The 13,758-nt window shown below is 45.4% G+C and overlaps 1 protein-coding gene across 4 annotated transcripts in view; it reads left to right on the forward strand.

Moving 5' to 3' along the window:
- Window positions 1-13,758, forward strand: part of COP1 (COP1 E3 ubiquitin ligase) — a 131,292-nt gene that overhangs the window by 47,110 nt on the left and 70,424 nt on the right. For all 4 annotated transcript variants that reach the window (XM_054072614.1, XM_054072615.1, XM_054072618.1 and 1 more), the window contains exon 12: window positions 7,540-7,683. In XM_054072614.1, the coding sequence (XP_053928589.1) occupies window positions 7,540-7,683 (144 nt within the window). The remainder of the gene's footprint in view (window positions 1-7,539; window positions 7,684-13,758) is intronic.

Here is a 13,758-nt window from a genome sequence, read left to right on the forward strand (position 1 = left end):
CTGCTCCAGATACAGCTTTGGCTGAGGCTGCCACCTTCCCCTCTGGAAACGTTTCCCAAGCCTTCAGTGTAGAAAGAAGGCAGCTGAGCATTTAAACCCTCTTCCACTGTAGTATTTTGCAGTGTTGAGTCTGTGCTCCTGCTACTGCCAGAGCCGTTTGTAGCCTGTTCTGTACCAGCCCAACGGGGAGAACCGGCAGATCCTGGTTATCAGCTGTAGATAGGCTGCCCAAAAGGGACCCGGAAGGCTACAGCAGGGCAGACTGATCATGTGGCTTGCATTTTAAACAGTGCCCTAAGAAAGACTGAAACGTTCTGCATTTAACTGTTGGCATTTTAGTTGCCTTTTCCCTACTCTTGCTTATTTAAAATGGTGTTTGTGGAAAAACTGAATCGAACCCTCATTAAGCTGCACGGTAGTTGTTTGCAGTGGCTTTGGCTCATTGTGCTTCTGTATCTGGCGTATAAGCCCTGGGATTGGCATCGTCTCCTCTTCAGCATGCAGAAGAGCATCGCCTAGCAGTAAAGAGCCTTTTTATCAATACGCTTTATGTTCAGTTGCTTGCAAAATTCAGTAGTTCCCCATAGGTTTTCTCATCATTAATTAAGCCAGGTTCCCCTGAATACGTGTATGAAAAACACTTATGCAGCAGAACAGGATGTCTCCAGCTATAGAGTCTCACAGACAAGGCTTAAAGTCTGCCATGGCTTCCTGAGATATTTTGGGTTGTATTTAGAGGAGATGAGGTTCAGGGTCACTTCCCCGTGCTCTCCCCGCCCTAAGTAGAGAGAATCCTGGTTATGCTTCCTGCAATAGCTCAGCTTTAACAATTCATCTTTCGTAGCAGAATATGTTCTCTGTTTTATCTAGCGATAATAAAGCACGAAAGTAGCTCTGTTGGTTTTGATTTCAGAGCTGTGAGATAGAACTAAGCCCACCAAGCCCTCTTCAATTCAGATTTAATATGCTCCTCTAAACAAGCTCTTTATGGCATGGGAGTATCGCTATGCGGTCTCTATGTGGCATCTCATTGCGCTTAAAAGGATTTTTGTAAGCGTAAAGTGGACCTGGAACTTGGCTAATTGACATTACTTTGTCAGCTTGGTACCTTTTTATGCTTTTCTTCAGGCGGAGCGAAATAAAACCAGGCTACTTGTGGCTGCAGGAGAGCTACTGAAAGCAGGACTGCAGCGATGTCTTCCTGAGGGATCTTGGAGCTGAGAACCATCCTCCTCTGTGCAGTGCAGGCTTCAATGAGCTGCTACCATAGAATTACAGAATCCCTCGGTTGGAAAAGACTTTTGAGATCATCAAGTCCAACCGTACCTGCCCACTACTAAATCATATCCTTGAGCACTTCATCTGCCCGCCTTTTAAACCACCCCAGGGACGGGGACTCCACCACCTCCCTGGGCAGCCTCTGCAGGGAGGTGTGATTTGGAACCGAATGGGCTTTAAGGTCCCTTCCAGCCCAAACCATTACATGATTCTATGAATATATTCAACTAGTTGTGGTCTGTCCCTCTGGCACAAGTTAAAGAATTTGGGATAGCAACAGTGACCTTATTTAGGTGGTGCTCCAAATGATTGCAACTGTTGCTTTATTTAAAAATAAATAAATTTATTTCAGCCACTTACAGCTCTAGCAAAAGAGTCTTTTGATACTGAAATGTCACATGCTTTGTCTCAGTAGCCTTTGTGACAAAATATAGACTTTGAGTTGATGGAGCACAAAATCTAAGCGCTGCAATAGCAGCTTCCCATGCCTGAATATAGCTTTGTTTTAAAAAAGGACGAATTAATATGCTGGTGCAGTCTTAGTGGCACTAATTACTTTGCCTTAAACTATCAGTCTGCCGTAAAAGCAGTCTCTCAGGTATGTGATATTAATACCAATTTCTGTATTGGTCCCAACAGTCTGCAGTGGTGGTCATAATGTTGGGTTGTAACCTAAATTTCTAAGCCTTCACTTCGATGCCTCGCAGTGGGCATCAGAGGTAGGCAAGGTGGTGGGACTTGGGATTGTTAGAAGTGACAAGATGTCCCTTGGAGGCCAGGGTGTGAAGCACAGGGTGAGAAAAGAATTTAAGGAAATGTAAGCGAAGAGCAAAAGCTGCTGTTTTCTTTCCTTTCGTTTGAGTCCCTCAAAACTGGGAACAATATACTCATATTGTAGTTAAATAGGGGGACATGGTGAGATAGGAGTTGGAGTTAGACATAGAGAAAGAGAAGCAACACCATATTAGGTGGAAATAGAATTGAAAGGCTTTGGTATATTCAGGGAGAAATACGTATGTATGTGTATGTAGTCCCACAAGAGGGACTGAGTCATCCTCTGTGTGGAAATGGCAACTCCTGTGGTGACGGATCTCATCACCGAGGCCGGGCCGAGGCGTTTCTGATTACAGTAGCAATTGTGGAATGTGTGTGGGGAGAGGAGCAGTTGGCCGCAGACCTTTCTTTAATCGAAACTAGTGATGCAGTTAAATGCAAATGCAGTTACATGTGACCTCCGCTTCTCCTGATGTGGAGGAGTAGATGTGGCACGTACCTGTTTCTCATAGAAACTTGCTGGGCTGGTGCCCTCCAGCCTAGCCCCAGGGCGTTTCAAACCGCAATTCCGTGTACCGAGGAGCTGCCTCGGGGTTGACTTGGAGGACATCTGGCCCTGTGCTCTCCCTGCAGGAGACCACAGAGCATGCCAGCCTGGTCATGCCTGAGTTAACCTCTTGTGGCCTGCCAGCATCCACAGTCGTTACGTCGGGGATACTAAAGGGTGTATCCGTATCTATTTCTGTTAACATCTGGTATGGACCAGTTGGTCATGGATTGCTGCTGTCAGGTTCACTCCACCACCATCATGTCTCGCAAGGGTAAGCACCCAGAGCGTGTGTGTGGTTTTTAAAGTGTGACTGGGAGGGGGGAGGCCCTCATCTGTCCCAACCTAGTCTTCTGGTGAGTGCCTCCTAATTCTGCTGTGGAGTGACTTGTTGAGCATCAGCTTTGCTGTCGCCTTGTTCATAACCCTTATGGTAAGGCAGCTGCTCCTTTCCTTTAATCAATTTAGCAGCCCATCTGTATGCATCCTCTAACTCCAGTGCGTCCTTCTGGGACGTGGAGAACAACTGCACACGCCATCAGGATGCGAATGCAGCAACGCTTTATACGGCTGCAGAACTGGTAAATACTCATTCTTTACTCTTTCCCCACTGGTCTGCCCTCAACATCAAACCAAGCTTCCAGACGTGTTTCAGAAGCAATTTATTTTGTAATTCCATTTGTTAGCTACAAGTGCTCTCCGAGGTTGTAGATTTTAGCATTAAAATAAAGCAATTGATTCATAATCTCAGGGATTGAAAATAAAGATAAGCAACAGAGAAACCAGAACCCTCGAGACTGTGTTTACTTTCTAGCGACTCTGTGATATTTCCATAGGAGGTTGGTCATTAACTTAAGAACAAGAAAAAAAAGCGACTTGGGAATAGGAAGTGTCCCTTCTATTTTCCGTAGAACAAAACTATCGTTTCCTTTCAATTTGTTTCTTATAAACGTGCAATAGAATTTACTTATAAGTCTTTCAAATAGCCAGGAGTTTTTGCGTCCCCAAAAGATTTCTTATAAAAACTCAGCATGACTTTGTGTGTCAGAAATGTGGAGTTTAAAAGTAGGTTAAAATAAACAAAAGGAGCAATTGCTAATTGTTTCTAACCTGCATATCTTTGAGGAGCAAGGACCTCTGCTAGTCCTAAAGGGAACTTCACTGGATGTTCCAGTGATCTCAAATATGGTTCACCTCTCGTGCTTCCTTAAAGAGATGGAAATAGCATCTGAACCACTCTCCCATCTCGAGGAGGCTGCGTCATGCTAGGGCTGAGGCAGGTTTGTGGTGCACGCAGACAGTTGGTGCTCCATCTGCCCTCTGAGATGGTGAAAACGTTCACTGTCAGTCTCATGTTAAGTCTACTTAAAATAGTGCTAGGAAAACACATTGTTCCTGTTTTAGCAGGACATTCATAGCTATTGCATGCACACTTTCTGTGCTGCTTTGGCTCGCTGGTGGCGTTGTGCCTCTCGCCACGAGGAGCGGATGCTGTTGTCTAGCTGGTTAATCTCTTGACTCCGTGGCCTTTGACATCAAGGATAGCTACGAAGATGATCTGCGGGCTGGAGCACCTCTGCTGTGAGGGCAGGCTGAGAGAGTTGGGGTTCTTCAGCCTGGAGAAGAGAAGGATCTGGAAGATCTTAGAGCAGCTTCCAGTACATGAAGGGGCTGCAAGAAGGCTGGGGAGGGACTTTTTACAAGGGTGTGGAATGATAGAATGAGGAGGGACGGCTTTAAATTGGAAGGGGAAGATTTAGATTGGACATGAGGGAGAAATTCTTTACGATGAGGGTGGGGAGGCCCTGGCCCAGGTTGCCCAGAGCAGTTGTGGTTGATCTGTCCCTGGAGGGGTTCAAGGCCAGGTTCAAGGCCAGGCTGGATGGGGCTTGGAGCCCCTGATCCAGTGGGAGGTGTCCCTGCCCATGGCAGGGGCTTAAAACTAGATGGGCTTTAAGGTCCCTTTGAACCCACTCCACTCTACGATTCTGTTTCCTGTTACTCTGTTGCTTGTTAGCATTGTGCTAATGACTCAATGGCTTTGTGGAAATGCATCGCCTACAAACCAGAATGATGATGTTTTTCAGAGCTGGCCCTGTTGTGCCTTTTCACAAAATAAAACTACGTTCTCTTGTGCGTTTTCATCTAGATAAGCTTGTGCACAAGCAAGTGCTTACCTTGAGACGAAGACTTCAAGCAGTAAGTGACAGGAATACCATCGAGCTAGTTAAAGGCAAATAAGCCTTGCTTAATGCTGACTGTATTTAGAGGGCTTGTAGGAGAAAACATGAAAACAACTGTTGCTATGCAAGTGGGCTGTTTGTCCTAATCCTGCTTAGTCCTGGGGGAAGAGCTTTGTAAATGTTAGGAATAGTTTTCTATGGAAAATAATGCCCTCCATTAGCTGCTTAGGTGGTTCGTATTTTTTATACATCACTTAATAAAAGCCAGCCGGCAGACAGTGAGAACACTAGTTGTAGCAGGCTCTGCAGAGGTGACGGAGGCCAGGGTGCAGGCGTGGGTTAGGTTTGCTCTGCTGGGCTCGCCTGCCTCTCTCACAGCCAGCGTCTGTACAGGTGGTGGGGTTTTCTCCATCCGTTCTCTCCCTGCAGTGTCTTTGACGCTGTTTGAAGGTCACAGGTCTGACAATCAATTTCATTTGTTGATGCTTTTTATTAATTTTTTTAATGGTGTGTTAACTTTTATAGACATATCGAAGCGCTCATTTGTTATGTCTACAGCGTGTCTCCATTTAGAAAAAATAAAATTGAATTAGTGCTAGAGAAGCAAACCCACCCCAGGTGAGAGGTTCTGTTCTCTTCTAATAACTTGGCTTTTTACCAGACATTGTAATACGTTATTTTTTTTCTTCAGCAGGAGTAGGCTAAGGGTATAAATTGAATCCAGGTAGATGAATCGCTGCCATCAGTTTAGTTGCACTTTACCTGAATCCACAGGGCAGCGAGCAGGAGCTGAGACAGCGGTTCAATTAAGATGGTGGTACAAGTAAATCCATTGTATTGTTACAGAGGCTTTCGATTACAAAATCCTTCCATAGAATAGGGTGAGCTGACAAGATCGGCCTGAACGGTGCTTTCATCCTGTTTGTATAAGAAGTGATTAGACCAGGGTAGATTGGGGCCGGGGGGAAAACAGTCTGGCTGCTTAGATGACTTCATTCCCTCTCCCGTTTTATTTAAATAGATGTCTGCTTCCTCGCTTTATTCCCCAGCCATAAACATTTTCTGCCTTTCGGAGGCTTGGGATTTTGCAGACTTGACCTGACTGGCTTGTTTCTCTTCTAGCGAGCAAGCAATTGTGAGTGGGACCATCTCCTGCCACCACTTCGGAGAAATTTAGGAGCCAGAGTTAAAAGGCCGAGTTGCAAGCTGTTTTATTGAATTATTTTGTACCGTCAGACTGCATATCAACAATCCTTTCTCTCCATAGCTTAAAAATAACTTGATGATATCTCCTTTACAAGGACTTGAAAACTCTGTCGGCATTTAAATTTATCTTCCCCTGAAAGCACTGCAGTGCCTTCGACTCCTCAGCTGTGCTGGGGGTAGAAAACTCTGGGTGTTACAGCTACTGGGAAGCTGAAAGAGCCCTCTCGTCTCATAATTGGTTTAATGCTTTCTGATTGTAGGAAGGTACCATAAATACCCCAGCTCTCGGGATTTTTCAAGCTCTATCAGTGTGAAATCAGTGTAAACTCAGTTTTCTCTACTGCCGTTCAGAACTTGCTACTTGGTTCACAAACACTTTGGCCTCTTGGAAAAAAATGGGATAGGGACTGCACGGATTGAAAAATGAATTGCTGAGTGGAAGAACCCCAAAAGAGACCTCTCATAGTTGTAGATGGATTGCTTAGTTAGGAGACTTGAGGAGAGCTGGTTACTGATGATGGAAACCTGGAGACTGAGGGCAAACGCTACCCCAGGCCCGTTCTGGGAGGAGGACGGCGCTGGTCTCGCTCAGGTCCCTGGAGGGGGGTCGGTGTGGCGCGCAGCCACCCTGTCCTCTCCGCAGGGGCTGCAAGCAGGCACGAGCTCCGGGGGAGCAGGTTTCCTTCCTCGCTGCTCCATGTCTAATGGATTTCTCTCGAGCCCTTCCAAGCTGCAAAGGTAGCAATGACATGAGCTGTTTATAACCTGCTGCCTGCCTTCCTCTCAGATGTATTTCATGTACATCCTCAGGCTTTTCTCATTTGTGGCTTAACTTTGTTATAAGGTGACTGCTTTTACTTCAGCTTCATTGATATCTATTACAAACTTGCCCTGCAGTTCAAGAAAGAAGTTGCCTTGGTTTCCACGAGCAACCCTAAGTGGAAGTCAGAGCGTGCCTGGTTTTTACAGTACTTGTATTTGTTTCAAGCCTCTGTTGTTACTCAGGGAACTTAGAAGGGTTTTTTTTCCACAAATACTGGTCTGCTCTGCATTGACACTTAAGAGTTCACCAGGCTGAGTATAAGAGCTAAGGGGTGCAGCCAAGAATCTGAAAGAATGGGCAGCCATCCCGTAGCATGTCGTTCGTGCGTTGTACGGCTGAATGCTGAGCATGTTTCCAGGGCGAGCTGTCAGCTCTGGCGCTTGGGTACTGCGTAGTGTAGGTGCTATAGTTGAACCGGCAATCCTCTGGAGCAGCCGAACAAAGATCCTGGCTGTGGCAGCGGGGTTGTGCTACCACAAAAAATCCCTTTCAGTAAATGGAGATGTGGGTGTGTTTGGAGGGGATTAGAAAATGAGACCTGAGAGCAAGGACTCGGCGCTGTTGGGGTGTGCGCCAGACCTGACCAAGGTGCTCCGGACGGGTTATTTGCTAACTGCAAATTGTGATTCTCGGCTCTGCCGTACAGTGGTGCTTAAGTGGTAAAATGCCCTACTATTAAGTACGTGTGTTGTGCTACACAGTTCTCAACCTGTGCTTTTGTTCTGCAGTATCGAGTTCGACCGAGACTGTGACTACTTTGCCATTGCTGGGGTGACAAAGAAGATTAAAGTCTATGAGTATGGTACAGTCATTCAGGATGCGGTGGATATTCACTACCCTGAGAATGAAATGACCTGTAATTCCAAAATCAGGTAGGCTTTGACTTTGCATTTGAACTCAGAGCCTTTTCCGTTTGCTTTTTTGTGTGCAGTAGCTGTTTTGCTTTCTTTATCTGTTGTGGAGTGGGAGGGGAAAGGAGGCAACCAGGAGTTGATGGAGAATTTGCATTGAACTCTGGGGTGGATCAGGTGGCACAGGAACTGTTATTTGTGTATGACAGGCTCATCCAAGTAATAGCGGGCCTTATATCTAGAGAATAAAAACAATTGCTTTTGCAAATGCTGTTAAATACCTACTTGGTTAAAAGGGAGTAAAAGCAGAGTAGTGGACATGCTCCAGGTAAACTCTTAGCTTGTATCAAGGTAATTTCAGTGCCCATTTCTTTATAATAGCTACTGATTCCTTCGTTTTGTCTTCTCTTCATCAGTCCGATCCTTTTTGTGCTGCTGAGAGGCTGCTAGTCCTCAGGAAATGTGCCTCATTTGCACCTTCTGCCTATGAATTTTCTGCCTGAAGTACCGTACTGCTCAGCCTCATAATATCAAGCTCTGGGGAAAAGACCTTGCTTGATTTTTGCTTCTATGCTGCTGTCATTACTGTCAACCTATTTTCTGTATTTTTAGATTACTTAGAATCGTAGAATCATAGAATGGTTTGTGGTGGAAGGGACCTTAAAGCCCATCCGGTCCCACCCCCTGCCCTGGGCAGGGACACCTCCCACTGGATCAGGGGCTCCAAGCCCCATCCAACCTGGCCTGGAACCCCTCCAGGGATGGGGCAGCCACGACTTCCCGACTTAAACTGAAGAAATACAGACCACCATGTGAGAACTTCAATTGAAGGAATCTGGGTAATGTAACTTAAAAATCCTAATTCAAAAATCCTGTTAAAGCTCATAAGTAGGTAATACAGGCAATCAAACTGAGTCGGTATTATAATAGGAGTCTCCATCTCTGAACTGAATTGGTTTTATTTGCTACCTTATATTTTAAAAGCAGTAGAGCATCCACGAAAGTATAAGTAATAAATTCATGTAACAGTCCAGCTCACAGAAAAACAAAAGGTTCTGCAACAAGATTAATAATGTGTGCCAGCTTACTTTATGGCATAAGAGTCACTTAGCTTTGTAGTTGACGCGTGTTTCTTAAGATAGAGCAGTCGCTCCTCTGTCGCTCACTCTGATTCTTCTCAGGAACCACGTAACACTATTTTATGAAGGAAGAGATGTAAATGCAACTGACCTGGGACTGGCTTTCAAGATGGATAAAAGCAATCTGAGAGGGATTTGCATGGATAAGCCATACTGATGATGGAGCTCGTGGTGTGCTGCACTTGAGAAACGTTCAGCATTTTGCCCTGAGCCATAGCAGAGTTCACATTGTTCAGCTTTGTCACTCGGGAGAGAAGAGCAGAATAACAGAACCATCTAGCAGTTGATTAATAGTTTTGCCTTAATTAGATGGGGAAAGCAATATGTGCTTGGTATTTCTTTGTTCAAAAGTACTTCCACACTTGCTACTTGAAATTTGGCAGGGATCTACCCCGACGATCCTGCCAGGCATTAGGTAGCTGTTTGTCCTCCCTTCTCCGCAGCCACTGGTGAGGAGAGCGGCGTCAGCACCTTCACACGTGTTACTCTTGTCAGCTTTGCGCTCCAGAGAAGACACCACTTTCATTCAAGATCTCTTCTCTCTCCCTTCAATTTCATGCACATATACATTACATGAATTTATTACTTACACTTCTGTGGGTGCTTAACTGTTTTTAGAAAGTAAAGTAGCAAATAAAACCAATTCGGTTCGGAGATGGAGACTCCTATTATAATACTGAATCAGTTTGATTGCCTGTATTATTTACTTTTGAGCTTCAACAGAATTTTTGAATTAGGATTTTAGAGTTACATTAGCCAGATTCTTTCAATTGAAGTTCTGACATCGTCTGTATTTCTTCGGTTTAAGTCAGGAAGTCATGGCTGCCCCATCCCTGGAGGTGTTCAAGGCCAGGTTGGATGGGGCTTGGAGCCCCTGATCCAGTGGGTGTCCGTGCCCATGGCAGGGGTCGAACTGGGTGGGCTTTAATGTCACTTCATCAAAAAACATTCTAGGATTCTGTGATTCTATGATACATTATAAATATGTATATATATGACGATGCTTAATGCGTTGTTCTCTGGTGTTCTTCCTCAGCAGAGGTGGACAGGGTCCTCTTCCATCACTCCTCGCCCTAGTTTCTCTTATTCGTCCAAAGAAATGTGTTTTTTCCACATTGGCACCCCTACATGACATCAGCCTTCCTTTGGCACGTGGGAGCTTTTGGTTTTGTCGGATCAAGCTCCTTGCCGTTCCCATTAGCTGTGCTGCCAGTCGTGGTGCCGGGGCCTGCTGGCGCGGTGTCGAGCGGCACAATAACTTGCTATTCTGACGTGGCATAGCTGGAGGGAGAAGGCTGTAATTTCATTACGGAGGACTGCAGCGTGCTGCAAATGTGCCTCTATTATCATAGAAAAACCTAAACAAGCAGAGCCTGCTTTTTATAAAAAGCCTTGGCTTAAAGCTGTTGATGTTAATTAGGGTGGAGGTGCATTTCTCCCGGAGGCCTCCTCTACCTGCTAGTGCCCTTTCCAGTATCGGATGCGTTTCTGCTGTGGCACATGGGTGGTGCTCTCTCCTCTGCGGAGAGGTGGGCAGTCTGTGCAGATGGGATGTGCTGACGCGTCTCTTCTGCTGCAGCTGGTTTGTGACACCTGCCCGCCTCGTAACGCCCCTTCCATCCTCGCGTGGCACCAGAGCTGTCTGCCTGCAGGTGCTTTGCTTCCCAAACACCCGTCACGGGGAGCTCACCCTAAATTGATCCTGGTTAACCTTGTTCAGGGTGATGATGCCGAAACATAAATCATTAGCGATTATGTTGGTGACTCAGCTCTTAGAGGAGCAGCGGCTCCGACGGGCTTTTATAAAAGCAGACAGGTGACAGCATTTGTGAGGCCTCGTGTCTGGCCAAGAGCGAGGCTGCTGGCCCGGAGCAGCTGCGGGAAGGGAAGCCCTTGCCCGGGATGGGCTGGCGCCGGCCCAGCCCTGCTCTGCGCGTGCCAGCTGGGCGCCTGCTGAAAGGTTGAGCTTCGTGCCAGCAGTAATTGATTGTAGGCTTTTCTGGAGCAGAGCCCCGGTACCAGCTGTAGCTGAGTCTTTTTTCTCTTTTCCAGCCCCCTTTTTACACCCACCTGCTTCTTAAATACATTCTTTTCTTCATCATCTGCTGAGCTTTCTCATCCCTATTTTTAAGAACGAGGAGGAAGTTGGTATGCTGAAGTTCTGGTAAACGTGCACCGCATCCCCCGGGAATGACAGTGGCATAAGCTTCCAGGAAAAACACAAGATGACACATAAATCCTCATAAAAATCCCATTTACAGATTCATAGCTTCAGTACAAGAAACAAATCCTGCCATTGTGTAGTAGCTATAAACAGCACTCTGTGAGCTAATTATGACTTGCTGTGTTCCTAGCTATGGCAGACAATAATCTGCAGCTCCTCCCGCGCAGGAGGAGGTGGGAAAGGGCAAGAAGAGGATGAACGGCTAGCAGCGAGCCATAGCTCTTCTCTGATTTATTCAAGAGGGAGATTTGTTGTTTTACCATAGGTTGCAGGGAGAGGGGGAGAAAAATGAGATCTTGCCTTCAGGTAAAAGAAATTGGCTTTAGGCCTCGTTAATCTACAATAGGTGATGTGCGAGTGTGGTTAGGTAAACACGCTTTTGAAATCCATGTTTAGTATTCTGCATGCTCTCCACTGTGTGTTTGCAGCATCTGTACTTCAGTGATAGATGTTGCCACAAACCTCCAAAAATCAGCTGCATCTGTTTAGTCAACTGCAGTAAAACCAAGAGATTGGTGGACTTTTTTCTAAGAGGCTGCTGGTGCTTTATGGTTTTCATTTTTTGGTGTCAGTAAATCAAATGTGTGATTGCTCTGTCCTGGTAGCAGTTCATGGGCATATTGCCGTCAGGTTTTAAAATGGCAGTCAGTTCTCACTATTTAGTTTAAATTAAGCAAAAACTTGCCGTTTGGTGTTTTTCATCTTAGTCTTTGCTGTTTGGAGAGATATGAGTTCTCTTTGTGCTGGAGGAACCTCATAAGCGGCTGTGTTGGATGTCCCTGTTTCCAATGCAGAGAACGTCTGACACTAACCAGGTTATAAGAAACCATACCTTCAGCTTGCATTAATTCCAGTTTTCAGAGTAGCTGCTTCACTTCGCTTTTAGAGAAAGATTTCATCTTATTGCGTTTGACTCCTAACCCTACTATAGGTTTTCTTCGGATGGATTAGAAAAAAGAGTTTTTAAAAAAACATCCATAATGGGAATGTAATTCTGTATCTCCTCCAAGTGTTTTCTTGCGCAGTAATAGATCACTCCCTTAAAAAGCATTCCTGTTCTAAAGCTCCTGGGCACTGGTTGACTCCTGGTTGATACTGGATCTGAAGCACTTGGCACTCGGAAGCAGGTCAGAGAATGGCAGTTGATGCCTGATTGAAAGCTTTAACTCTCGGTGCTGGAGGAGCGGTTGACACCAGGTAACTTGATCCTGGATTTGAGACGTTTCAGCCGTAAAAACAACGGCTCATGAAAGAAACATGACTGTGACTGACAAAGCTAACTGAGCTGGCCCGCTTCTCTCTCTGAATAAAAGGAAAGATGCACATAAATATTTACGGAGTCAGGGTTTCTGTGTGTCCAGCTTAGATGCTGAGGTCAGGAGAGTGTTTCAGAGGTCAACGATTAGCTTTCAACTAGAGTTCCTCCAGGCTGAGCTCCTAGGAAGGAGAGCTATCACAACTTATGGCAAGATAAACCTCCGGGGTGTAACTACTGCCCTGTTTCTGGGTTAAAGAACAAAGCAGAAACTGAAAAAATACAGCTGCTTGTATTTAAAATAAAGGATGGCCTCGCACAACTCTTTTTAATCCAGTGCTGAATTATGCATTATCTTAGCCTTAGGTAGCTATTTCTCTGTATCATATCTAATAGCTTCCACATTTCGGTTTCTCCCTCAATGTGACTTCAGGCCATCTAAAGCTTGTCTAAAAAAGGTTGTTTTTATGTACTTGCGGGGTTTCAATGCTTAACCTGTTTGAGCACTGGGTAAGCTGCGTTTTTGGTCTGTCTCATCTTCGAGATCTCGTCTCGCCTTTCCTTTCCCCTTCTCCAGCTTGCTCCCTCATGCATTTTTGAGTCTGTTACTCAGTTTGCTACCCATGATAATGTCTCAAGGGAACCTGAAAAAGTAGATGTCTTTGAAGTTTCAACAAAATTGCTGGTGATGGGAGTGGAAGAAAGATCAGTGTTTCCCTTGAGAGGAGCATGGCAGTGGTTTCTCAACCCTTTGTAGGTCTCAGGGAAGCCCCATGGAAGAGAAACATCCTAATGTCCCAGCTCCAGGACAGCCTTCTTTCAGCCCTCTATCATCACAGGTGCCAGAGAATACAACCGAAAGGCCATCAGCCCTTGGTGAAAAGCATCATCTGCCTGGAGAGGGAGCTCCCCTCCATCTGATCCAGCCCTGAACTGTGCTCTACAGGTTACTTTTGAGGATTTAAGCTATAGAGGAGCTCAAGTGTTGTAATGTTAAGGAGAAGGCTCTAGTTTCAGATTTGTAAAGGGCAGTTGGGTGGTGATGAGGGGAGAATTAAGGCAGAGAGCTGGAACAGCATTGCTTTTCTCTTATTATGATCCTTTAATCATATTCCTTAAAAATGAAAGATTTATGGTTTGTGTCACTTAAAAGGTGTTAATTGAGCCACTTAGTGGCTGCAAATCCCTAAACATTTTTCACCTGTCAGTTCCTGTTTTCCTCTCTGTCTGTCTACAACTGCTTTCCAAGTGAGTCTTAACCCCTTGTTAGCGCCATCCGATTTCAGTGGGACAGAATCCTTAGCTTGACCATCGCTGTGCCAGACCTAATGGATGTGCTTTTGGGCACAGAAACCCTTCACATTCTCCACCTATACTGATTGATTCAATAAAATATTACTTCTCCCTACAAACCTGACACTCCTTATTTCCTCAGATCTATCACATCTCAAGCAGCACTGTTAAACTCTGTCCTTTAT

Source organism: Cuculus canorus, chromosome 8, assembly GCF_017976375.1.
Source record: "Cuculus canorus isolate bCucCan1 chromosome 8, bCucCan1.pri, whole genome shotgun sequence".
Classification (NCBI taxonomy): domain Eukaryota; kingdom Metazoa; phylum Chordata; class Aves; order Cuculiformes; family Cuculidae; genus Cuculus; species Cuculus canorus.